At 36.0% G+C, this 27,752-nt stretch overlaps 2 protein-coding genes across 2 annotated transcripts; one reads left to right on the plus strand and one right to left on the minus strand.

The window, feature by feature from the left end:
• Nucleotides 1–14,796: 14,796 nt before the first annotated feature.
• Nucleotides 14,797–22,009, plus strand: LOC130845661 (olfactory receptor 4K2-like). Its single transcript, XM_057723210.1, has 2 exons — nt 14,797–15,710; nt 21,985–22,009. The coding sequence occupies exons 1-2, from the start codon at nt 14,797–14,799 to the stop codon at nt 22,007–22,009; spliced, it is 939 nt and encodes a 312-aa protein (XP_057579193.1).
• Nucleotides 22,010–26,804: 4,795 nt separating this feature from the next.
• On the minus strand, nt 26,805–27,752 carry LOC130845609 (olfactory receptor 4K3). Its single transcript, XM_057723093.1, has one exon. The coding sequence runs from the start codon at nt 27,750–27,752 to the stop codon at nt 26,805–26,807; it is 948 nt and encodes a 315-aa protein (XP_057579076.1).

The following is a 27,752-nucleotide window of genomic DNA, read 5'->3' on the forward strand; positions in this document are numbered from 1 at the left end:
GAGGCTCAAAGTCTTAACCACTGGACTGCCAGGAAAGTCCCATTACTCCTTTCTCTCTTCTGCACTGTTAACTTTTTGGTCCCTATTTTGTATCACTTAGCATACAACTATAGTTCTTTCTTCTTAAATAAAACCTTTCTGTCAACTTTCTCCTTCCACATCTTTCCTCATTTCTCTGTTTCCCTTTACAGCAAAGCTCAAGAGTAGTTTAGAAATATTAATAGATTTTTAAAGAGCACTTTTAGGTTTATAGGAAAGTTGAACAGAAAATATAGAGTTTCTATTGGGTTGGTCAAATTATTCATTCGAATTTTTGTAACATATTATGGAAAAACCTGAACGAACTTTTTGGTCAACCCAATATATGCCCTTTGCACCCACACCCCCATGTATAGATACTTTCCCCCATTAGTATCTTGCATTAGTGTGGTACATTTGTAACAGTTGATAAACCAATATTGATACATTATTTTAAAATGAAGTCCATAGTTTACAGTAGGGTTCCCATTTTCTCTACAGTTCTATGGATTTTGACAAATGCATGTCACCTAACCTTCATTACAGTATCACACAGAGTAGTTTTGCTGCCATAAAAATCCACTGTGCTCCACCTGTTCATCCCTCCATCTTCTCCTTCTCCTCTCAAGCCCCTGACAACCACTCACCTTTTTACTATTTCTACAGTTTTGCCTTTTACAGAAGCCATATAGTTAGAATCATGTAGCATATAGTCTTAATCATTTCAGGCCAGCATGTTCATACTCTCTGCTTCCAATGTCTTTCCTTTTCAACTCACCCTATCATGCCAATAAAATAACTTTTGTCATGATCACCAATGATAATAATGATCCTTAGGTCTCATCATATTTGGCCTCTGAATAGCATTTGACACAGTGGGTTACTGCATTCCCAGGACTCTCCACTTTTATGGTCTCCCCTCCACCTAATCAGCTGTTCCTTCGTTCTCCTTTGAGAGTTGCATTTTAGCTACCCAGCTTTCTTGGCATTAAATCCCATCTATATATCAATAACCTCTATACATCTCTTTCTCATGAATGCTAGGCTCCTCTCCCCAGCAGCCTATGCCCTTGGAACAGCAGCTTTCATGTCCTAGTATCACCTCATGCACAGCATCCCAGACTGACTCCTGATCTTCACCACACCCCTCTCCCCACTCCATAGCCCAATCTCAGTTAATTGTAATTCCATTTTCCAGTCTCTGGTCCAAAATCCTGGACTTGTAATATTTTAGAAATATTTTCTCTCATATTTCACATCCAATCTGTTAACAAGTCTGGATTAACTCTGCCATCATAAAATTGCCAGATTAGATTATCTCTCCAACAAATTCTACCACCTAGACCCAAACCACCATCATCTCTTGCCTGTATTACAGCTGTAGCCTCTTTACTGGTCTTCTGTTTTTGTCCCATTTTAATTTATTCTCAGCTGAGCATCCAGAATGATCTGGTTAAAATACAGTCATAGCCTCTCTGTCTTCCCAAAACCCTTGATGACTTCCCTGTTACTTGAAGAGCTAAAGTGTTTTCTTGTTTTCTGTAAAGGTCCACACGACCCTATTGATATACCCCAACTCCTACTCTTTCTACTCTCTGACCCCTTATCCTGCTTACATCCCATCTCACTCATTCTGTTCAGTTTTCCTGGCCTCCTGGTCCTTGGATATGCCTCCCTTCACCCCCAATCCTGACCCAGAACATCTGACTTGCTGTTTCTTCTATCTGGAATATGTTTTCCCAATATTTTGGCATGACGTACTTTATAATTTCCTCAAATTTGACCTGTCCTCAAATGTCACCTTTTATGTGAGACCTTTCCTGACTACCTTACTGAAAATGGCAACCCATAATAGTCCCTATCCCACTTCCCTGCATCACTTTTGTCCATAGCACTTATCATCTTTTAACAGGACATATGTTGCACATACTTATTTTATTGCCTGTCTTTTTCCACTATCATATGTAACACTCATGAAAGCAAAACTTTCTTGACCACTGCCTGGCACAAAGAAGGTGCTTGTAAATATTAAATACGTAAATTAAAGAATAAAATGAAAATTGCACCTAATTCCACCATTCAGAAATATCTAATATTAAAATTTTGTCAGTTTTACATGTATAAACATATTATTATTTTTATAAAAACTGGGTCATATTATACATGTAGTTTATAATTTGCCTTTTTCTCTTAATATTATAGGTATGTTTTAAATAAGTATATTTCATAATACTCAAATGACTATGAATTATTCTATTACATTTATCATTATTATTTATTTAAATAATCCTCTACTTTTGTATATTTAGAATTTTGCTATTTTAAGCTAAGTTTATACAAAAGTGTTTTAAATACTACCTTTCACTCTTATTTGAGTATTTTCTGGGAATAAATTTTTAGAAGTACAATTACTAAGTTACAAGGTATAAACTTTGATATATAGTGAAATTCTGTTCACTTACTTTTCCACTGACAATATATGGAATTATCTGTCCTTGCTATTCCTAAGAGTAGTACTTTTTTTTCTTTTTAAAGATTTACTATTTTTAAAAGACAAAAATATTATATTTGTTATAGCTTTCAATCTAGACCATTGCAAACAATATCTGTTGATTAAACATATTTTTTCCTAACATTTTTAAAATATGGATATAAAATGTAAAGTCCCTTTTGCCAATTGAGGTTTTAATATTGCAAACATTATAATGTTGTAAATCATTGTATATCCTCAGGCCTATATTTTTTGTACTCTCAGATCCTTTACATTATTAGTTGTACCTCATGCTTTTTCTATATAATTGAAATATATCATTTCATAATACTTCTGCATATTAGAAATATTATTTCTAATTCCTGAATACTTTCACCTGATTTACCTCTAGAAAAATTTTGAGTATTATATTTTTTTTTTAATTTTTTTAAGAATCATTTTTTTTTAAAGCTCTTTATTGGAATATAATTGCTTTACACTCTTTACCAGCTTTTGAGGTACATCAAAGTAAATCAGTTGTCTTTATACATATATCCCCTTATCCCCTCCCTCCCGTGACTCCCTCTCCTGGCCCTCTAAGGTATCACCCATCATCAAGTTGATCTCCCTTTGTTATACAGCAACTTCCCACTAGCTATCTATTTTACAGTTGGTAGTGTACATATGTCTATGCTACTCTCTCACCTCGTACCAGCTTCCCTTTCGCCCCCCACCGCCCCCAACCCTGTGTCCTCCAGTCCATTCTCTGCATCTGCATCCTTATTCTTGCCCTATAACTGGGTTCATCAGTACCATTTTATTTTATTTTTTTAGATTCCATATATATGAGTTAATATACAGTATTTGTTTTTCTCTTTCTGGCTTACTTCACTCTGTATGACAGACTCTAGGTCTATACATATAGCTCCATTTCATTCCTTTTTATGGCTGAGTAATATTCAATTGTATATATATATGCCACACCTTCTTTATCCATTCTTCTGTTGATGGGCATTTAGGTTGCTTCCATGTCCTGGCTATTGTAAATAGTGCTGCAATGAACATTATGGTACATGTCTCTTTTTGGATTATGGTTTTCTCTGGGTATATGCCCAGTAGTGGCATTATTGGATAATATGGTTGTTCTGTTTTTAGTTTTTTAAGTAATCGCCAAACTGTTTTCCATAGTGGCTGCACCAGCTTACATTCCCACCAACAGCTCAGGAGAGTTCCCTTTTCTACACACCCTCTCCAACATTTATTGGTTCTAGAGTTTTTGATGATGGCCATTCTGACTGGTGTAAGGTGATACCTCATTGTGGCTTTGACTTGCATTTCTCTTGAGCATCTTTTCATGAGCTGTTGGCCATCTGTATGTCTTCTTTGGAGAAATGTCTATTTAGGTCTTCCACCCATTTGTGGATTGGGTTATTTGCTTTTTTGGTATTAAGCTTCATGAGCTGCTTGTATATTTTGGAGATTAATCCTTTGTCTGTTGCTTCACTGGCAAGTATTTTCTCCCATTCTGCAGGTTGCCTTCTAGTCTTGTTTATGGTTTCTTTCACTGTGCAAAAGCTTTTAAGTTTCATGAGGTCCCATTTGTTTATTCTTGATTTTATTTCCATTATTCCAGGAGGTGGGTCAAAAAGAATCTTGCTTTGATGTATGTCTGCATATGTTTTCCTCTAGGAGTTTTATAGTGTCTGACTTTACATTTAGGTATTTAATCCATTTTGAGTTTATTTTTGTGTATGGTGCTAGAAAGTGTTCTAATGTCATTCTTTTACATGTTGCTGTCCAGTTTTCCTAGCACCACTTATTGAAGAGGCTGTCTTTTTTCCATTGTATGTTCTTGCCTCCTTCGTCCAAGATAAGGTGCCCATATGTGCTTGGTTTTACCTCTGAGTTCTCTATTCTGTTTCATTGATCGTCCTTTCTATTTTTGTGCCAGTACCATAGTATCTTGATCACTGTGGCCTTGGAGTATAGTTTGAAGTCAGGAAGCCTAATTCCACCAACTCCATTTTTCCTTCTCAAGATTGCTTTGGCTCTTCGGGGTCTTTTGCGGTTCCATACAAATCGTAAGATTTCTTGTTCTAGTTCTGTGAAAAATGCCATTGGTAATTTGATAAAGAGTGCATTCAATCTATAAATTGCTTTGGGTAGTACAGTCATTTTCACTATGTTGATTCTTCCAATCCAAGAACATGGTATGTCTCTCCATCTGTTTGTACCATCTTTGATTTCTTTCACTAGTGTCTTATAGTTCTCTGCATACAGGTCTTTTGCCTCCTTAGGCAGGTTTATTCCTAGGTATTTTATTCTTTTTGTTGCAATGGTAAATGGGAGAGTTTCCTTAATTTCTCTTTTTGCTTTTTCATTGTTAGTGTATAGATATGCAAGAGATTTCTGTGCATTAATTTTGTATCCTGCTACTTTACTAAACTCATCAATTAGTGCTAGCAGGTTTCTGGTAGAGTCTTTAGGGTTTTCTATGTATAATATCATGTCATCTGCAAAGAGTGACAATTTTACTTCTTCTTTTCCAATTTGGATTCCTTTTATTTCTTTTTCTTCTCTGATTGCAGTGGCTAACACTTCCAAAACTATGTTGAATAAAAATGGTGAGAGTGGACACCCTTGTCTTGTTCCTGTTCTTGGAATTCTTTCAGTTTTTATCCACTTAGAACGATGTTGGCTTTTGGTTTCTCATATATGGTTTTTATTATGTTGAGGTAATTTCCTTCTATGCCCATTTTCTGGAGATTTTTTATCATAAATGGATATTGAATTTTGTCAAAAGCTTTTTCTGCGTCTATTGAGATGATAATATGGTTTTTATGCTTCAGTTTGTTGATATGATATATCACATTGATTGGTTTGTGTAAATTGAAGAATACCTGCATCCCAGGGATAAACCCCACTTGATCATGGTGTATGATTTTTTTTTAATGTGTTGTTGGATTCTGTTAGCTAGTATTTTGTTGAGGATTTTTGCATCTATATTCATCAATGATATTGTCCTGTAAAGTTCTTTTTTTGTGACATCTTTGCCTTGTTTTGGTATCAGGGTGATGGTGGCCTTGTAGAATGAGTTTGGGAGTGTTCCTCCTTCTGCTGTATTTTGGAAGAGTTTGAAATGGATAGGTGATAGCTCTTCTCTAAATGTTTGATAGAATTCACCTGTGAATCCATCTGGCCCTGGGCTTTTATTTGTTGGAGATTTTTTTTTTTGTTAAACTGCTTATTGGAATACAATTGCCTAACACTCTTTTACCAGCTTATGAGGTACACCAAAGTGAATCAGCTGTTTTTATACACTTATCCCCATATCCCCTCCCTCCCATGACTCCCCACCATGCTTCCCATCCCAGTGTTTGGAGATTTTTAAACACAGTCTCAATTTCTGTACTTGTGATTGGTCTGTTCATATTTTCTATTTCTTCCTGGTTCAGTCTTGGGAGATTGTCCTTTTCTAAGAATTTATCCATTTCCTCCAGGTTATCCAATTTATTGGCATATAGTTGCTTGTAGTAGTCTCTCATGATCTTTTGTATTTCTGCAGTGTTGGTTGTTACTTCTATTTCATTTCTAATTCTGTTGATTTGCATCTTCTCCCTTTTTTTCCTGATGAGTCTGGCTAATGGTTTATCAATTTTGTTTATCTTCTCAAAGAACCAGCTTTTAGTTTCATTGATCTTTGCTATTGTTTCCTTCATTTCTCTCTCATATATTTCTGATCTGATCTTTATGATTTCTTTCCTTCTACTCACTTTGGGGTATTTTTGTTCTTCTTTCTTTAATTGTTTTAGGTGTAATGTTAGGTTGTTTATTCGATATTTTTCTTATTTCTTGACGTAGGACTGTGTTACTATAAACTTCCCTCATAGAACTGCTTTTGCTGCTTCTCATAGGTTTTGAGTTGTTGTGTTTTCATTGTCATTTGTTTCTAGATATTTTTTGATTTCCTCTTTGATTTTTTTTCAGTGATTTCTTGGTTGTTTAATAGCATATTGTTTAGCATCCATGTGTTTGTATTTTTTGCAGTTTTTTTTTCATGTAATTGATATCTAGTCTCATGGCATTGTGGTCAGAGAAGATGATTGATATGATTTCAGTTTTCTTGTATTTACCAAGGCTTGATTTGTGACCCAAGATGTGATCTATCCTGGAAAATGTTCTGTGTGCACTTCAGAAGAAAGTGTATTCTATAGTTTTTGGATGGAATGTCCTATAAATACCAATTAAGTTGAGATGGTCTAATGTGTCATTGAAAGCTTGTGTGCCCTTATTTATTTTCTGTTTGGATGATCTGTCCATTGATGTAAGTGGGGTGTTCAAGTCTCCTACTATTATTGTGTTACTGTCAATTTCCCCTTTTTTTGGCTGCTAGAATTTGCCTTCTGTATTGAGGTGCTCCGATGTTGGGTGCATAGATATTTACCATTGTGATATGTTCTTCTTAGATGGATCCCTTGATCATTATGTAGTGTCCTTCCTTGTCTCTTGTAATAGTCTTTACTTTCAAGTCTAATTTGTCTGATATGAGTATTGCTCCTCCAGCTTTCTTTTGACTTCCATTTGCATGGAATATCTTTTTCCATCCCTTTACTTTCAGTCTATATGTGTCCCTTGATCTGAAGTGGGTTTCCTGTAAGCAGCATATAGAAGGGTCTTGTGTTTGTATCCATTCAGCCAGTCTGTGTCTTTTGGTTGGAGCATTTAATCCATTTACATTTAAGGTGATTATTGACATGTGTGTTCCTATTACCATTTTCTTATTTGTTTTGGGTTTGTTTTTGTAGGTGTTTTCCTTTTCCTGTGTTTCCTACTTAGAAAAGTTCCTTCAGCAATTTTGGTGGTGCTGAATTCTCTTAACTTTTGCTTATCTGTAAAGCTTTTGATTTCTCCATTGAATCTGAATGAGATTCTTGCTGGATAGAGTATTCTTGGCTGTAGGTTTTTCTCTTTCAGGACTTTCAGTATATACTGCCATTCCCTTCTGGCTTGCAGTGTTTCTGCAAGAAGATCCGCTGTTATCCTTATGGGTTTTCCCTTATATGTTATTTGTTGCTTTTCTCTTGCTGCTTTTGATATTTTTTCTTTGTGTTTAATTGTCGTTAGTTTGATTAATATGTGCCTTGGTGTATTTCTCCTTGGGTTTATTCTGTATGGGACTCTCTGAGCTTCTTGGACTTGATTAATTATTTCCTTTGCCATGTTGGGGAAGTTTTCCATTATAACCTCTTCAAATATTTTCTCAGACCCTTTCTTTTTTTCTTCTTCTATGCCTATGATTCGAATATAGCTGTGCTTAATGTTGTCACTAAGGTCTCTGAGACTGTCTTCTATTCCTTTTATTCTTTTTTCTCTTTCTTGCTCTGTGGCAGTTATTTCTCCCATTCTATCTTCCAACTCACTTACTCGTTCTTCTGCCTCAGTTATTCTGCTGTTTATAGCATCCAGAGTATTTTTAATTTCAGTTATTTTGTTGTCCATTACTGTTTGCTTGCTCTTTAGTTCTTCTGAGTCCTTATTAACTGCTTCTTGTATTTTCTGTCTTTTATTATCAAGATTTGGGTCATCTTTACTATCATTGCTCTGAATTCTTTTTCAGGCAGTGTACCTATTTCCTCTTCATTTATTTGGTCTTGTGGATTTTTTTTCCTGCTCCTTTGCCTGCATGGTGATTCTTTGTTTTCTCGTTTTGTCTAATTTATAGGATTTGCTGTCTCCTTTCCCTATGCTGCCTAGTAGTAATTCCTTTTTATTCTTCCCTCTGCCCCCTGTGGTGGGGTTTGTCCAGTGTCTTGCATAGGCTTCCTGGTGGAGGGGTCTGGTGTCTGCTTTCTGGTGTGTGGCTCTGTGTCTTTTCTCTCTTATGAGCAGGGCATGTCAGGTGGTGTGCTTTAGGGTATCTGTGAGGTTAATATGGCTTTAGGTAGTGTCTGTGCTGATGGGTGGGTTTGTGTTCCTGTTCGTTTGTAGTTTGGTGTGAGGTGTCCTGCACTGGCAGCTGCAGACAGTCAGACGAAGCCAGGTGTTAGAGTCTGATACAGGGCACTGTGAGAGTTCTCTGCAGTTAATCTTCCCTGTGTCTGAGGACTCCCTAGTAGTCTAGCATCCTGGATTCATTGCTCCCTCCCTAGAGCCTCCTACTTGACTTCTGATGGAGTAGTCCAGACTTCAGAGGTTGCTTGTCCTGGCAATAAAGGGGTTTAAAGAAGACTGTCCAAGCCCCAGACTAATGGCAGAGTGTTGAGTCAAACAAATACTAAGTCAAGGAAACACATACATGTATAAGACACACAAATACTGAATCCAATAGAACATAAGGCACTAGAAAGACCCGACAGAAGAACCCCAGTATGCCATCAGGCAATCAAAGAGAAAACCAACAGAAATTCAAAACCAAAAAAAAAAAAAAAAAAAAAAAAAAAAGCCACACACACACAAACACATATCCAAGGAAATTTTGAAATCTAGGATCAAATATAATAAAGAGCAAGAGTATAATCAGACAGACTGAAGATTTCCAAAACAAAATCAGACAATTATAATCAGAACTAAGATAAATACCAAACCTAATAATAAAAAGCAAGGCAGTGTGTCATCTGGAGAATAAAGCAAGGAAACAGACCTGAGCGATAATATTGATTATAAGTATATTAAGATAAAAGAAAATTAAAAAGGATAGAAGACAGGGCAACAGAAGAGCATAGTGTGACTGGAAATATGAAAAGAAAAAGAAAAAAATAGAAATGTATAAAAGATAGAGATGAAAAGAAGGTAGGAGAGATATAGTCAGTACTACAAAAAACTTAGCTAGAAATAGAAATATATAAAAAGGCTAAAAATAAAAATAGAATAAAAAATAGAGTAAAAACATATATTATAAAACATGTAGATCCCTTAGGACTAAGGTGATAATTAATAATAAAAAAAAACTTGAATTGACTCCACTTAATAATAATATTTCTGTTTCCTTGGGGTCTCAGCTACAAGTGTCCTTCTACTTGCCTTGGGTTTTTTTGTATTACTCTGCGACCAGAAAAATCTTCCTTTATTTTTTGTCTGTAAGTGCAGATGTGTGGGGAGAGAGAGGGTACAATAGTGGCTCCTTCCCCTGGGGGTGAGTGAGCAGTGGTGCCCTGCCTGGGTCTCAGCAGCTCAGGCAGCTCAGGCAGTGCCTGTTTCAGAGGGACACCAGGAGCTCAGGCCAAGAGAGCAACTCCAAGCGCTGCTCCTCCCCCCTGCTACAACTCCACCAGGGTGCCCTGCCTGGGTCACGGTGGCTCAGTCAGCTGTGGCAGTGCCTGTTGCAGAGGGATGCCCGTGGCTCAGGTGTAAACAGAATGTCTCCAGAGCTGGGCCACTCTGCGGACTTTTGGCTCTCAGCTTCAGGCACTCTAGTCCAGGCCTGCCCAGGGCCCTTTGTTTTCCCTGAGTGCATTAGCCAGGCCCAGAGGGGTTCTTCCTTTGCCCATTTCAGGCTCTGAGAGAGAGGCTACACCCGTGGCTCCTCCCTGCTGCTTGTGAGTCATCAGTATTGAGCCGCCACCATGGCCACCCAGCTTTCCGTGGTAGGCATTCTCTGCTGTGGATTTCTTCCCTCCTGTCCTCTCAGTCCATCTCCTCACTGCCAACAATGTTTCTCACCCTGAACCAGTTCTCCAGTTCCCACATTCCAGATCCCAAACCCCCTGTTCAGCTGTGAACCGATGTCTCAGTCCAGACATGCTGAGCTGTGGTGTGGACCCTCCTGTGTGTTTCTCACTCTTTCCTGTCTGCCACAGCTCAGTCGCTTCACCCTCTTTGAACAGTCCCAAATGCCTCCCTTCTGACCCAGGGAAATTCCCTGTTGGAGAAGGGGTTTCCCCATCAGATAAGGGACGTTTCCCCAAATTCGGCAATCTCCCCCCTGATTCAGATCCCTCTGGCCCAGGGTGTGAGGCCTGTCCCTTTCCTTTCTTTTCCTCCGCTTCCTCCTTTTTTTTTTCCCCTCAGTCCTACCCAGTTATGTCAGGATATTTGCAGTCCTTTCTGATGTCTGAGGTCATTTGCTGGTGTTCAGCTGGTTCTCTGTGGGAATTACTGCATCTTTTGGTGTATTCCTGATGCATCTGTGGAGAGGGATGCATTCCATGTCCTTCTACTTCGCTGCCATCTTTCTTCTCTATTATACTGTTCAGTCAAAAAAATTTAGAGAGTTTAATGGAAGTTATATGCTGAACAATACTGAGTTTCTCCTTCCAATAGAATAGTATGTATTTCATATATTCAAGTTTTTTCCCCTTTTTGAGAGTAGTATAGCTTTTATCATAAAAATATGTTTCTGATTAATATTATTCCTATTTACTTTATATATCCTATTGCTCATCTAAATAAACTCTTTCTTAACCATGTACTTTAACAAGTAATTGTTGGTTTATAAGAAAGCTATTGGTTTTATTTGCTTAGCCACTGTACTGAATTACTTGGTTTTGCTTTTCAAAATTATACTTGTAAATTATTTTAAAGTAAATTTGGGTTTGGTTTCTTTTGATATGCAGTTCTTTGAATTTTAACACTTGTATAGATTCATATAACCATCAACAAAACCAAGATACAGAACAGTTTCATTATGCCCCCAAACTCCTTCAATGCTCTTTCTGAATTATCTTTTATTTCTAGTATTTTTGTTAATCCTCTTGCTTTTTCCAGGATAACTCTAGTAATAATTATATACACTTATCTTTCACTTTAAACCAGGGCAAATATTTTACATTTACTGAATCTTTGCAACTTGTGCTAGTTGGCCTTTTGTTTTGTTTTTAAAGTCATTTCCTTTCTTTCTCTTTATGGAACAGAAATAAAACCAAAACATCTTAAAAACAAAGTTCCTGGACTTCCCTGGTGGCACAGTGGTTAAGAATCCACCTGCCAATGCAGGTGACACAAGTTTGATCTCTGGTCCGGGAAGATCCCACGTGCTGCAGAGCAACTAAGCCCATGCACCGCAGCTACTGAGCCTGCACTCTAGGGAATGCATACCGCAACTACTGAGCCCATGTGCTGCAACTGCTGAATCCCACTAGCCTAGAACCCATGCTCCACAACAAGAGAAGCCACTGCAATAAGAAGCCTGCTCACCACAATGAAGAGTAGCCCCTACTCACCACAACTAGAGAAAGCCCTCACGCAGCAACAAAGACCCAACACAGCCAAAAAATAAATAATTAATCTTTAAAAAAAAGTTACTTTTTTTCTTATTTCAAAGCCTGCAAGGAATGTGGTCAGCTAGGGAAGAATTTCTTGGGCTCTGTTGCTAGTCTTATGAAGAATGTAGGCTAGCTGTGGTAATTGTGAAGAGTTCAGATCACTGAAGAAATTTGGGAAGAAAGTTGTGTTTAAAGAGCAAGTCACAGATGAATGAGTGACCTTCAAGTAAATATGGCAAGACCCTCAATTGCAGTTTAGGATTGAGATTCCATACCTAGTATCTTCCTGAATTATATGTCATGAACATTTCAAAGAATAATGTTAGTAATTATAATCACCTCTGCTATTCTTTCTACTGTATTTTGTTAATTATTTTCTCTGTGCCAGACATTGTGCTGAATGCTTCACATTTATTTGTATAATTTAATTCCTACACCGTTCCTTTAGGCTACTTGCACAATGCCTGTCTTCACTTCTTCCAATTACTTTTGAACTTTCCAACTTCTCCTTCCCCAGATTTCACCCACCTGGGTGGCAGCTATCGTTATACATATTAGCCTGTACTAATTTTTGATGTCCTGTTAGAAATTTTAATGCAGAATTCTTTCTTTACATGATTCTTCAAGTAAGCAAGAATTTGTGGGTGACAAAGTGCCTTACCCCAAAAGAGTAATTTTCCAACACTGGGACATTGAACATTGGGGTATAAATGTGGGGATATTTCCATAATCAAAGGAGCAATGTTTTGCTCCTTAAATGTCTGCTCAAAGGTCTTCTCAAGGCAAGTCCCAGTTGTGCCTTTTCTCTAATGAATACTGCTTCATTATGAATGGGCATCCTCACTTTAAATAGCAAAGACCTTCCACAGCTCTTGTTGCAACTTTGGGAAGTCAGCTCAACATTTTAATAACTCCCACTGCAAACAGACTGTAGTGCCTAATCCCTGATCTTCCTAAATGTCCCTGCTTTCTAGTGGCTTTTATAACAAGACTGGAGAAAGTATATATCCACACTCCAGGCTTCTGATGCTTATTGAGGACTGTGGTGATTTCAGTAGGTTTATGAATTTCAAAGGATATGGTGTTTTTGATTCCTGATGTACAGCTGGTAGGTTAAAAGCTGGAAATAATATAAAGATCTTGAGAAGCAGTTGTAATTTGTGTTCTTCAGGTAGCAGACAATTTTCATTTAATTACTGTGTAAATAAAAAATAATAGAGGAGTAGTAAAGAAAAAATATATACAGGTTGAAGACATAAAGATGGGTGATTCAATTAAACAGGTATTAGAGGTGTCCTTCTGAAGATGAAAGGAGAAAAAAATTGACAACTGTTTATTCACTTATAATGAATATATAATATATTCATTTTATATGTATATAAATCTAAATTAGATATGATAATAGTTTTTTTGTTCTCATTAATAATTACATTTTTAAGTCAGGAAAATAGAAGGAATATTCAAATATCTGAGGCTAAGAAATTTTAATGCCTTTAATATATCAAGAAACATATAATTTTTATAAGAAATAACTTCAAAAATGTGAAATGATCTTGGAAGCCCATATCTTTTTCTATATTTCTGGATTGAAACTAGGTTAGAATATTTTTACCGAAATTACTATTATTACTATTCATGAAATAAAAGAAGCTGATTATTTCTGAACAGTATTCTAAAATTTGAATTTTGAAACCTAGAGAATTCTTGAATGCTGCCCAGGACATATGCTTAATGCTTTATATAGACCATCTAATTTAATTCTCACAGGTTAAGAGGCCAAATTTTAGAGAGGCTACTAATGTGTGATCAATGTCACACAGCAGGTTAAGAATACCTTAATCCTCTTAACCACTTTGCCACAGTTCAGTTTTACGATTTCTGGAATATTGTTTTGTGACAAATCTTAAAAATACTTATCAACATTCACAGAACAATTTCAATATTTGCAAATAAGTGAAGATGAAGCCAGACTTTCCTCCATGTGGGAAAACAGAGCACTTAAATGAAAAACATTGTAGGAGATATTCACAGAACTTGCAATCTGCTGTAAACCAAAAACTCAATATTGAAAAATGAGTCTGAATCCAGAAAGCATTTTTTTCCCTTTCAGTTGGCTCTGGTATCACTTTGACATAGCATCATCAATGTGGGGTTTTTTTGTTTGTTTGTTTTGTTCTGAGCATCTTATAGGCTAGTACCTCAACATTCATTTTGTATATTTCCTGGATTTGTCCTAGAATCTTTCTTTTTTCTAGTCTGAAAAATTAGCTTTGTTTGAATAAAGTGTGGAGGAATAAAGGAGGGATTTTCTCCCTCTTTTAAAAAAATGTTTCTATAAGGTCATAACATAAAAAAGTTGAGAATAACTCTCATTATGTTGCAGGTATACATTTTGGTCATCAGTAATTTTACAGAATTAAGAAATTAATTTATCATATATATATATAAATAGTTAAAATAGTACTTACTAACACTGACAAAACAATTTGAAAATGTGAAAATGAAATTAGAAAGGAACTGGATTTTTCTGTAGCTGAGAAAACAGGAGTTCATTTAAAGAAAAAATCTTTTATCACCCTCATAGGATAATAAACGGGTTTCCTGAAATCATTATATTAAACTCTTATTTAAATCCAGTGTTCAGCAATAGTGGATTCAACATAATTGCATTTTTTTTGGTTTAACAGAAAACTTTGAGAGTTTAACCCTCATTAAAATTTTTATTTACCTGACTTACTAATTAGAGCACACTCACTTAGTGTAATCTTCCTCTATAACTATGGATTATATAACTCCTTAGTCAGTGTTCAGAAAGGAATATTATTGTGTGTGTATATGATGAATATAACCCAGCATGTACTTGATGCTGATCAAAATCAAGAAGTCCATTTGCAGTGATATCTGACAGTGATTATTAAGTGGTTCCAAAAAGAAAAATCTTTTCTGAGATAGTTATTAGTTGGATTTTAGGTAATCAGCATTCTAGTGAATTAATAACTGATATCATAACTCCTTCACATGTAATTGCAGAAGTATCACATTTTCTAGCTCTGCCATTTTGTACCATTTCATATCATTTTGTCATTATAGAGCAGAGCCAGCAGATCAATGGAGGGGGTCAACCTTTCCAGAGTGTCTGAATTTGTGTTGCTTGGACTTACCGATTCTCCTGAGCTCCAGATTTTCTTTTTCATGATGTTTTCCATTTTCTACTTAATGACCATGTTGGGCAACTGCCTGATTTTGCTCACCGTCCTATCCACCCCCCACCTTCACTCCCCCATGTACTTCCTACTTAGCAACCTGTCTTTCATTGACATGTGTCTGTCCTCCTTCGCCACTCCAAAGATGATCATGGACTTCTTTGCTCAGCACAAGACCATCTCCTTTGAGGGCTGCATTTCTCAGATCTTCTTTCTGCACCTCTTCACTGGGACTGAGATAGTGCTGCTCATCTCCATGTCTTTTGACAGGTACATTGCCATATGCAAACCTCTCCATTATTCATCAATTATGAGCCAAAGAGTGTGTGTCGGGCTTGTGGTAACTTCTTGGACAGTGGGCTTCCTGCATACAATAAGTCAGTTAGCTTTTACCCTTTATTTACCCTTCTGTGGTCCCAATGTTGTAGACAGTTTCTTCTGTGACCTTCCTTTGGTCATCCAGCTGGCGTGTATAGATATATATGTTCTTGGAATCTTCATGATTTCAACCAGTGGCGTGATTGCTCTTATAAGTTTTCTGCTTTTGCTCACCTCCTACATCATTGTTCTTGTCACTATCAAGGACCACTCCTTCACAGGATCATCTAAGGCTTTTTCTACCTGTACTGCACATTTTATAGTTGTGTTAATGTTCTTTGGGCCCTGCATCTTTATCTACATGTGGCCTTTCACAAACTTCCTGGTGGACAAATTTCTCTCTGTTTTCTACACCATCTTTACTCCGTTTCTGAATCCACTTATCTATACTCTGAGAAACCAGGAAGTGAAGATAGCTATGAAAAGGAAACTAAATAACCAATATTTAAATCTTGGAAAAACTACTCCCATATATCCAGTGCAATGAGCAGAGATTGCCTGTCTGAGATTTAGTATCATCAGTTTTGTTCTCAGAACAACAGAAAATTAAAGTTAGAATCTATTCATTTAGTTTAAGTTCATGAAAATAAGAAGCCAGAGTTGAGAGATGTGAAGTATCTTGCCTAAATGCTAGTGGAAAGTTTGCAAGTCTTTTGCAATTATGAATCCATTTGAAAAATCTGTTGAAATTTATAGGTTACTTTTATGGGAAAATGCACAAATCATCAAAATTGTGAACATAAATTCGGGAATTTATAGACTCCCGAATTCTATAAACATACGTCAGATTAAGATTACTCAGTGAAGCCTGAGATAAATTATTGCTCTTTTGGCTTTTAACCCAGAACATTCTCACTCAATTACACAGCCTTGTGGTATTCTGATGGTGTCCACTTGCAGAACTTAAATTAAGAACGTTGGGAGTAACAGGTTTTTTCATGGCACTGGAATATTTTCATGGAAAATTGATAAGTTCTTTTGAACACTGTTGAACAATCTGACTCAGTGGATCCAATTGTTTGAGTTCTGAGTCAACTTTGAACAAAAGAGAACAGTTCAGAGGATCCAAGATTTAATAATAACTTTTCTCAATAGGTGTATAGATCATTATCACACTTGATAATTGATATAGCAAATAATTAATCAAATTGCAATTTGTAAAGTTTAAACCATGGATAGTAAACTACTCAAATCTGATTGGCTTTCAAAACCTTACCAAAAACCATTAATCTGATGAATTCATTAATACCAAGACTAAAATGGAAAATTATTTGGAAAATTATTTGGAAATAATTTGGAAAATTATTAACTATTAAATTTGTGATAAATTTTTCATTTATGAATAAATTATCCCCAAATATTATTAGTTTTAGTGTGAGTATATGAGTATGCAATATAATGTAGGCTGTGGGAAGAAAAGATAATAATTTAAGAAATACATTGCACAACTGTCTCTAATTTGGTGTATTAATGACTATGTTAAATATGTTTTTTAGTACAAGAAAGTCTTTGAAAATCAGCTGGTCAATCAACTTCCCCAACAGTTGAAGAACCTAAAGTCCAAAGAATTCATAAAGCTAGTTCAGGGCTGAATCACAGTAAGGGGCAAAGATCATTGCTCTAAACATACATGGAACTATGGAACTTAGAATTAAATCTTGGATCTGTCATTTCCTAGTTGTGCTATCCTGGGAGAGTTACTTTCCCTCTCTATCCCTTTTTAATCTCTAACATGAGAATAATAAATGTAAATTAATTCTTTGTTGTAACTATTTTGTGGAAAGTGGACAGAATGGATTCTAAAAACGTCATTTCCTTTTTCCTTCCCACCCATGTAGACTTCTACCTAAAATGCACCTCACTTTTAAGTAATATGTATTTGAAGAATAATTGCATAGGTCTAACCACTATTTGTCAAACACAAAACTTGATATTCAGTTTTAGGATGTCTCTAAGACTGTGGCTTATTAAGACATACAGCAGAAAAACAAATAAAACACTTTCCAGTTTTCCTTTGCTAAAAAGGTGGGGGGAGGGAGGCATGGAAAAACTAGATTAGATTGCTTAATACTTTGAGATTTCTGTGAATAATGGTATACTGATAGGCTGCATCTCCTTGAATTGACTGAGGTATATGAAAAGAGTTTTGGAAACAATCTGTCATCGTGGTTTATGATGGTTTGTGAGTACCATGAGAAAAACACAAGCCCCTGCCTTGCAAAGAAAGAAATGGCATTAATAGTTTCTTACATTTATCTGTGACTCTTAAGTTTACAACATGCTTCAATATAAACAAAGCCAAATATTTAATATCTGAAGTTAAATAATGTGCAGTTTATGAAGAAATGTAGTGGTGGGGCTACATATGAACCACATTTTTAATTTGAAATACTGTTCATTTTTACCCAAATCATAAACTCTTCCTTCTTGCTTCAAAGTCAGTTAGACAAATGAAAAAAGGTTATGGTAGAATTGTACTTTTGCCTCATATCCATTTTTTTAGCAAAAATTACCATCTTTATTTTTAAACATAAACCTCAAGTCTAAATTTTTAATTTTAATTCAGTAATTATTTATTGAGCACCTACTCTGTTTAAGGCTCTTGTTGGGTGCTGGAGATCTGTTCAAGTACAAGATCTGTTTCTCTGTCTTTGAGGGACATATATTTAGCAATTAGATAGGCTCTGTCCATTGTCCTACCACTTTCTTGTGCCACCTTGAGCAAGTATTTTTGATGTTTCTAAGACTCAGTTTCTTCACCGTAAAATGTGGACCTGGTATTTAACCACTAGGGATGTTGCGAAAACCAAAACACATATACATAACTAGCAGTGCTTGGCACTCAAAAAGTGTTTAATGAATACTAACTGATAATATTGTTATTGTTGCTGTTGTGTTAAACATGTATAGAATTTCAGGGTTACTGAAGTGGAAATAGTTGTATTGACCTGAACTTAAGGGCATGGTTTTAATACTGTAATAGGATGTGTCAATTTACCTAATATTAACTAATGTTGAAATATTGGCTTTGTGCCAATTATTAATCTTTGATGAATTTCTGTAGATAAAGTTGTCCTTTTACGCCTGTGTTTTTGAAAAGAAGTATTATATTTTGGGGGCTATCTTACTCATTTTAATTTGAAATATATCTCAAGATTGCTTGCAAAGGGGAGAATAATAAATACACAATGTTCACTAAGTCAGTGTCCTGTTGTATTACTAATGTTTTGAATAGAGTGTACATGATAAAAAAACAATAAAATATTATTCATGTTTATCTCTCTTAAACTTTTATCTACTCAAAAAATAGTAGTGAAATGCTTTATATTCTTATATACCTGGATTTATTAAAAATATTAACTGGCTAAAGAATGGTGACAATTATCTATTTACTTTATATATAGCACATTATTAAATGTTTCAACTATAGAAGGACTTTGTCCAGATTTATGAAAATATAAGAGAATTGTTTATGTGGAGATATGATAGATTTATGAAAATATAAGAGAACTGTTTGTGTGAAGATGTGGTACTGTTCAGGAAATTGTTAAAACTGGAACCATAAAATTATAGCATCAAGTAGACATTTCATCTGGCTAAGATATCTCTAAAGCTGAAGAATATATATCTAGCTCTACTTGGACATTTCTGGCGGTAGAGCCCATTCCTGCAAAATCAGTTGAACCCCAAACTGTGTCCTCACAGCATATTTTGATAAGTACACTCAGTGTAAGTACACACACACAGAACTCCTGGGGTGGGTATTGTGAGTATCATCATTGAAGCCAGACTGCCTGATCTAAATTCAGCTCTATACCACTTACGAGGCTTGCAGTTTGGGGTAAGTTAATTAACCTCTCTAACCTGGTTTTCTCATTATTCTTTAAGCAGAGTTTGCAAGCCAACAGGCTGCAAGCTGCAACTGCCTGCATTTCCAGCATGTTTTGTCGTTCCTCAAAGGTTTACAAAGAAATCAAAATAATTACTACAATTAGATAGTGAGAAATTTTACAAGAACATACAGCTTGATGGATTTTCTTACAAACAAGACTAAATAAAACAAACAAACAAAAAACCCCAAAACATAAACCATCTAGAATTAGGCCAGAATTCTAAGCTTTAGCTGAATTTTCAGGTCAGGCTAGTACTAGAGAGCTCATCTCTATTTTGTCTTGTACCAGACCACTCCATTCATGTGTATTACCCTAGCAATTTGAGATCCTTAATATAGATCTTAAAATGTATGTGGGATATGCCTTTTTCATCCGATTTTCCAGCTCTAACTCCCACGTTGACGTAACCCACCCTTGCCACCAAGTTCAATGGCTCACTCTCAACACAACATTTATTGAATCACTGGGGAGCACTGATATTCCAGTAAAGTATTCTTACATGAGGACTTAAGCCAAATTGGAGTATTAAAAAATCTATTTTGTTCCTTCCTCTTTTTTAAATGCCTTTCCCCTTCTGTGTTCTGATTCTCATTCTTTTGACTGCATTCCAGTAGAAGTCTGCTTTTAGTTATTTGCATTTCATTTACATTTAAAGGCTTTGTTAGTTCTTCCAAGTTTATCTTTAATTGTAGGAGGATAGGACTGGCCTCTTGTAGAAGCAGTTCAGCATTAGTCTTTGGAGAAGAGATGACATTATCATAAGTAGGATTTTCTGCCTTTACCGAACAGGAGACACCCTAAACTTCTCTCAGTAAAGATAATCCAAGAAATGCTTTTGGCCTGTTTTTATGTATCAGGAAGTGTGCTCTGCCCTTTGGAAACAGAAATAATAAGAAGTAATCCCTACCCTCAAAGAGATTATATCTAATAAAAAGATAGGTAATTGCAATGCAGCGTCATAATCACCATGATGTAAGTTTGTATACAGTAATATAGGGACTTAGGAAAAGGCATGTCTGAATGTGCCTGCAGAGTCAGAGAAAGGTTTGCAGAGGTAGTGCTGAATCTGAGATTTGAAGGCCAAGTTGGGGGAAAATAAACTGGAAGTTAGGAATAGCATAGGCAAAGGCAGAGAAGCATAAAAATGACTAGTGAACTCAGGAACTAGTTTACTGTTATTAGAGAACAAAATGTTAAGTTAGTGATTGTGGAAAGAGATTGTGCTGATAGTAAGTGGCCAGAGCCTAGTGTGAAATAAAATGCACATTTTATGGCAAGGTAAGAAAAATATAAACATAAAAAAAAAATTCTCTGCCCTTTGGCCTCCTCTCTTCCCCCACTGTGCATTGTGTATCTGCATTATGCATCAACCAAAATTTCCCCATCAGCAGAAATGCCTGCTCAGCCACAAAGAGCAACATTCTCCCAGGATCAACAAGACAACTCCATAAAAGATAACATTCCTTCTTGATCTTGTAAGGGGCCATGATTACCCTTAGATCTGGATTGTGTAAACTGTCAATAGTACATCATTTAATGTATAGCCCTCTGCCTCAAAAAGCTTCTATAACTGTGCCTTGGCATCTAATGGGCAAAACAGTCCTTGAAGATTTCTGAAATGTTGTTCAGGTTATAATTCTCAATTTGGCCCAAATAAAATTTTCCATATCTTTCTTAGACTGATTAATTTTTCATCAACTCTGGGATGCTAGATATATTGCAGAGATAATGAGGAAGCATTGAGTAACTGAGAGCAGATTGCAAGCAACAGACCAGTTTTTATACAGTTCATGTTGTGAGAACTTTTACAGCTTTCTCAGGTGCTTTGATGGAAGTTTCATCTTACTTATTTTCTCTTATTTTGGTACATAAAAGGGTGCATACAATATAAAGTCTGTGCTTGAAGACTATATTGTAGCTACAGAAGAAAAGATCCTGGTTCTTCTCATCTCTTTCCAATCTTTCCTGTAAACCTTGAATTTGCTTACTTGACATGCATACTGAACCCTAAGTTATGTGATGAGCTGACTTGCAACTGACTGGTGAGTTGGCAGAGCAATTTCTGGGAATAAGGCTCCCTTTTTGCTCCTATTCTCCTCTTTTCCCATCACCTTGCACCTTGAAGCTATTTCCCAGAATCTCTCCACCTCCCATACACTGAAATGACCTCATTGGTTTATTGACGCCTGCCCCCCTGAATGGCACGTTGGTGCATGTTCATTGGGGAAATGATATAGAAGTTGGTGAAAGCCTTTACATTAAGGTGACAGATAATACCTGTCAGGAAGGATTACAAAAGAGACCTGGACATGCCTGGTGAATCATATATCACTCAGCACTTGTCTCCCCAGGGGTGATGTTAATTTTGACATTGCTATTCCATTGTTAATGAAGATCAAATATACATATTCTCAAATATTTATTAGTAAAAGCTTATGTTGTCACAGGCTTCATTCTATGGATTAAAGAAAAAAATACCCATGTGGTTGGGAAATATACAACAACAAATTATTACAGTGTAAAGTAGGACATGAATCATCTGGGTCATGATTATTCCTTCAGTTCCATTTTGCATTCCTCTCCCCCTTGAATACTAACTTTTCTTTTTCATCAATGTGCCAGACTCTATTCTGTTGGGTTTTTTGCACATTCTATTTTATCTCCTTAAATTCTGATAATAATACTATAAAGTGTGTGTCCAGGTAAGGAGTAAAAGTATAGCATTTTTTTCACACAATTGAAGTTAAGTTTTTACGAGCTCAGAATAGACTTTTACAATAATAAGTTTTTTACAAGCTTCATGGTAACCACAAAGAAAAAACTTATAGCAGATCCAAGAAAATATAAAGAGAAAATTAAAGTATAGTGCTACAAAGAATCATCAAATTACAAAGGAGGACAGCAAGAAAGGAAAAGAGAAACAAAATAACTGCAAAACAGACAACAATTAACAAAATGGCAATTATAAGGCCTTACCTATAAATACTTACTTTAAATGTAAATATATTCAACTCATCTATCAAAAGACGTAGAGCAGCTGAATGGATTGAAAAAAAAAAGATCCAACTGTATGCTGTCAACAACAGACCCACTTTAGATTTAAGGACAAACACAGTCTGAAAGTAAAGGAAGAGAAAAAGATATTCCCTAAAAATAACCAAAAGAGAAAAGGGATATCTATACTTGCATAGATAAAATATACTTTAAGTCAAAAACTGTCACAAGAGAGAGTTTTACATAATGATAAAGGGCCAATTCAACCAGAAGATACAATAATTATAAATATATATGTACCAAATATGAGAACATCAAAATATATAAAGCAAATATTGACAGATCTGAAGTGAGAAATAGACAGCAATGCAATGTAGTTGCAGACTTCAATACCCCAATTTCAATAATGGACACATGACCCTAACTGAAAATCAATGAGGAAACAACAGATGTGAACAACACTATGGACCAAATGGACATAACAGACATTTACAGAACATTTTCAACAGCAGAATACATTCTTCTCAAGTGCACATGGAACATTCCCCAAGACTAATCACATGCTAGGTCACAAAACAAGTCATTACAAATTTAAGAAGAATTGAACTCATTCCAGGTATCTTTTCTGACCACAATGGAGTGAAACTAGAAATCAATAATAAAAAGAAAGTGGAAAAATTTATAAATATGTGGAAATTAAATAATACATTCTTGACCAACTATTGAATCAAAGAACAAATCAAAACAGAAGTTAGAAAATATCTTCAGACAAATGAACATGAAAACAAAATGTACCAAATTTTATGGGTCTACAGGATCATTTGAAGGATGTAAAACTAGAGTCCATTTTCCTATAAACTCTGACCTTCTCAATTTCACTTGATATAGTCAAAGAATAAAGGAATAGTAACAAGGGAAACACAAAAAAGTACATTTATTTAGAAAAAAAGATAATTACTTCAAAAATTATACCAAATCACTACTTCTAACTGTGCCCCAGGTCAAATGCTGTGGCAGATACATTTATTTGTTCTTAAAATAAACAAATTTGCAAACAAATAACAACAAAACAAGCCAGTGCAAAGTCTCTGTTCTCAATATGCTATCAATTATGAGAAGCGAAAACACAAACTTAAGAAATGGTTAGGTAACAATATAAAGCAACATATAAAATTAATGATGCAGGTAATATTAGCTCTGAAAAAAGTAAAGTCAATAAAAGAATTGAAGGAGCCTCCTATTAAAAAGTGGGGCTTAGATTAAACCTTGAAGGGTGATGTAATAAATTCATATTATATCTTGGTTCTAAAACTGCTATAAAATTTGTTGAAACAAAAAGTGTAACATTATCTTCTAAACAGGTTTTCTGGAAGAAGAGGGGAACAAAATGGTAACTGATGAAAAAAATGACAAGTTAAACAAATCCTTTCTTTGCCAAGTTTTTGGTAATGAAGCTTATTAAATTCCCAGCTACACTGTCAGATGGAAGGCCACTTGGCTGATTATCCTCTTGGCTTCTAGGATGAGCAGGGGAAAATAGTTCTTTGAACAGGAGCAATGGATTTGCTGTTGGGAGAAAAATACACCTAAAGGAATTTTGAGACCAAGAAACTACTCTGGTGCTGATGGCTCATTGCCTGAAGCTCATCCAATCTAACACAAATCTCAATTTTGTTTTGTGTGTACATTTAATTTTTTGAGCAATATTAAGCATTTTGACATTTCTAAATACATTTACTCTTGGTTTTATTTATCAGACCATAATTAGAAATCAACATGTGAAATAGTTTAAGCTTGATGGAGGTAAATAGAGAATAGGAAATCTAATTAATTAAATAAGAAAATAAAAGAAATTTTATGACTCTATAGAACCACGCTATGGACAGTTTTAATTAGGCTAATGACTCTTGGAGGTGAAGATATAGAATCACAAAATTAGGTTCAATATTTCCTGAAATCATTTACTAGGTTTATCTTTTACAGTGAACTGTTGGGACTGTTTGGCTTCTTCTCTATGGCCATGAGAATGAAAGATTAAAGAGCATGCTCAGAAAGCTACTTGTCAATAGAAAATATGAGACAGGGAGGGAGAGGACCCCATCAGTGGATGGCTTAGAATGGGGACTGGTTTAATTCTTTACTCATACTTTCTTAGGTCTGTGCTTATGCCAACTATCTGTATTTTGTCTTTGGGGCTAATTTTCCATGTTGCATTCCTAATCCTTGGAACCTTATTCTAGAGCATATGCAAATTTTCACATAATGGAAACTATGACATTTATTTGGCTATAATTCTAGCAGTCTCTATGTTAGGATGCTAAACTGGGAAACAAAATTCATAGCCTGACATAGACAAAAAGTTATGCAGCATTCCTTACTCCGATCAGCCAACTGTATGCTATTGATCAGAATGAAATATGAATATCCAACTTGCAGACTTGGTCTACTTAACAGAGTTGAGAAGGTGGGAGGATAGATTTATAATATTCATAGAGAATATTTAAAGGGCTTTTAAAATTATTTTTTCACTAACGTAATTCATTAGTAGATCTCTCCAGTAATATTACACCTATTTGTAAATTGAAATGACTATACTTCATCACAAGGAATATATGTAAGAATCTACCTTTTCAATTTTATGAAGTTCAATAACTTTTCAAACAGTTTTAAACAAGTAACACAGTTGCAATTTACAGTTGCACAGATTCAATATACAGACATAGAGATGAGTCAATATATTAAGCTGTATATTCATTTCTTCATGATGGTAATTATCTATCTCTATCTTGCTATATATCCACCCACCCATCCATGCACATCCATCTATTTGCCCATCCATTCACCTAATAATTGATTTACCTTTATATTCAACTCTTTACAATCTGTCAATCATTGATACATATATCTGTCCTTATCTAAACCCAAGTTATACAATATCACATACAATATTATGCAAATTTAGACAATGCCAGGCAACTGGATAATTGAATAATTGGATAATTGTTAATGTTTACAAGGATTCACTTTTATGAATTAAACATTTCTCCTATGTTTAACTCTCAGAATGAGAATAACCAAAATGCTTATGCTCTCGCAGGTAATTTAGCTGTTGTCCAATTGGGTGGAGGGAAACGGGGTGGGGGGTGGGGTGGAGAGAGAGGGAGAGAGAGAGAGAGAGGAGGCACCTTCTTGGCAGGACTCTATCATCTTATAGGTGTATAAGCTTGGGAAAGTCGCTTTATTCCCAGATTCTCAATTTCATCATCAGTAAAATAAATTGATGTTACTAGATGATTTCTATGTTCTGAAGCCTCCAGCTATTAGCTATATCAACTATGTTGAAGGACCACTGTTTCCTGGATTTCTTAAGTCAAATACTGTGTTTAACCAGGGAAAAAATGGCTCAGATCTTTTAAGACCTTACTATTTACAATATGGCTTTCGATTATAAAAATGATACGGTAAACATCATGGCACCAAAATAACCTACTGCTTAGAAAATAAGCAGTTTGTAGGTGAATGATCTAAATTCTGCCTTGAAAAAGCATGACCTTGAAGAAGTTACTGTGTCCTTGGATCTTAGTTTCATCTTCTGTAGGTCAAGAATGTGGATGGGATTTGGTGTACAGGACTCTAGAATCTAGAGTCTTTCTATATGTATATAAAACTCTAAGAATTTTCTTAGCGTTTACTGTACTGTTTTAAAATTGTGAAATCTGCTCTAGGGAACTTAGGGACTGAAATAAAGTACATTCTTATTCTTATCAAAGATAAGTTACAGGGGCTTCCTAGGTGGCACAGTGTTTGAGAATCCGCCTGCCAATGCAGGGGGCATGGGTTCGATCCCTGCTCCAGGAAGATCCCACATGCCGCGGAGCAACTAAGCCCATGCACCACAACTATTGAGCCTGCACTTTAGAGCCCATGAGCCACAACTATTGAGTCCATGTACTGCAACTACTGAAGCCCACGCGCCTAGAGCCCATGCTGTGCAACAAGAGAAGCCATGGCAATGAGGACCCCGCGCACCACAACGAAGAGGAGCCCCTACTCACCACAACTAAAAAGAAAGCCCGTGCACAGCAAAAAAGACCCAACACAGCCAATACAATAAATAAGTTAATTAATTAATTTAAAAATGCATTAAAGATAAGTTACAAAATATTAAATAGCAAAAATTTTCACTTACCAAGAAACCTCAATTTTTTTCTGATCTTTGAACTAAAATAATTCATTCATCAGCACCTTTGTCAGTAATAAAAAGTTCCACTGTTACTTCAGTGTACAGGTATTGGTACTTTCATACTTTCCCCTTTTCCTAGAGACAATCATAAGAGACTGGAAAGAAATCCACTCTTTCATAAAACGTGACTATCTTATCCAGTACTCTAATAAATATCTATATCTGACAAGAGTTGAATATTCTAAAAAGTGAGTCCTTGTGAGGTAAAATTTTGGATATTGGTTTGTTAATGTTCCATAGTAAACATTATGCTGTGTGAGGAACTCTTAATATGACCAAAACTTGGTGACTGCTGAGACTGATTACAAAAATAGTTCTGCCATGAACTAAATGATTTCTTGCAATAGCATGCCTATGTTGGCCAACAAAGTGAGGGGGATAAATGCTCATTTTTAGGTGAGGAAATCAAGGGGTATGATCAGTCTTGCTAGACTTAAAGACACAGCTGCTGAGTTTTCTCATGGAATCTTTGACATCTTTACTTCTAAGGGTATAGATTACCGGATTCAAGAGGGGAGTGAAGATGGTATAAAATACTGAGAGCACTTTGTCTATTGGGAAATTTGTAAAAGGCCACACATAGATGAAAATGCATGGGCCAAAGAAAAGGGTCACAACAGTGAAGTGGGCACTGCAAGTGGAGAGGGCTTTGGAGGACCCACCAGAGGAACGTTGCCTAACAGTGACCAGGATGACAGTGTAGGAAATCACCAGGAGAATGAAGCACACTAGGGCAATCATGCCACTGGTAGAGATCATGAACACTCCTAGGATGTACGTGTCTACACAGGCGAGTTTAATCACCAAGGGGAGATCACAAAAGAAACTGTCCACTTCATTGGGTCCACAGAAGGGCAGATTCACAGTAAATGCTAGTTGACTCACAGCATGGAAGATGCCAACAACCCAGGAGAGTGTCACAAGCCCAACACACATTCTCCGGTTCATGATGGTCAAGTAACGTAGAGGCTTACAAATAGCCACATACCTATCAAAAGACATGGATATCAGCAGCACAATCTCAGCACCCCCTAAGAGATGCAGGAAGAATATCTGGGTGATGCAGCCTTCAAAAGAGATGGCTTTGTGCTCACTGAGGAGATCTGCAATCATTTTGGGGGTGGCAAATGAGGCCAGAGACATGTCAATGAAGGAGAGATTGCCCAGCAGAAAGTACATGGGGGAGTGCAGGCGCGGCTCTGACATGATGGTGAGCACGATGAGGAGGTTCCCCAGCACAGTGGCTGCATAGACTATGGAGAAAAACAGGAAATAGAAGATCTGGAGTTCCCAAGAACTGGAGAGACCCCGTAGTACAAACTCAGTTATGACTGACTGATTATTCCAGGACAT

This window comes from Hippopotamus amphibius, chromosome 2 (assembly GCF_030028045.1).
Source record: "Hippopotamus amphibius kiboko isolate mHipAmp2 chromosome 2, mHipAmp2.hap2, whole genome shotgun sequence".
NCBI classification, from domain to species: Eukaryota; Metazoa; Chordata; class Mammalia; order Artiodactyla; family Hippopotamidae; genus Hippopotamus; species Hippopotamus amphibius.

What these genes read in the sequence shown, in the direction of transcription:
- LOC130845609 (XM_057723093.1), bottom strand. Translation starts at nt 27,752, where the DNA reads ATGTCCTGGAATAATCAGTCAGTCATAACTGAGTTTGTACTACGGGGT.
- LOC130845661 (XM_057723210.1), top strand. Translation starts at nt 14,797, where the DNA reads ATGGAGGGGGTCAACCTTTCCAGAGTGTCTGAATTTGTGTTGCTTGGA. An exon ending in AAAAGGAAACTAAATAACCA is followed by an intron (nt 15,711 to 21,984) that starts ATATTTAAATCT and finishes CAAAGAAAAAAC; the next exon opens with TTATAGCAGATCCAAGAAAA.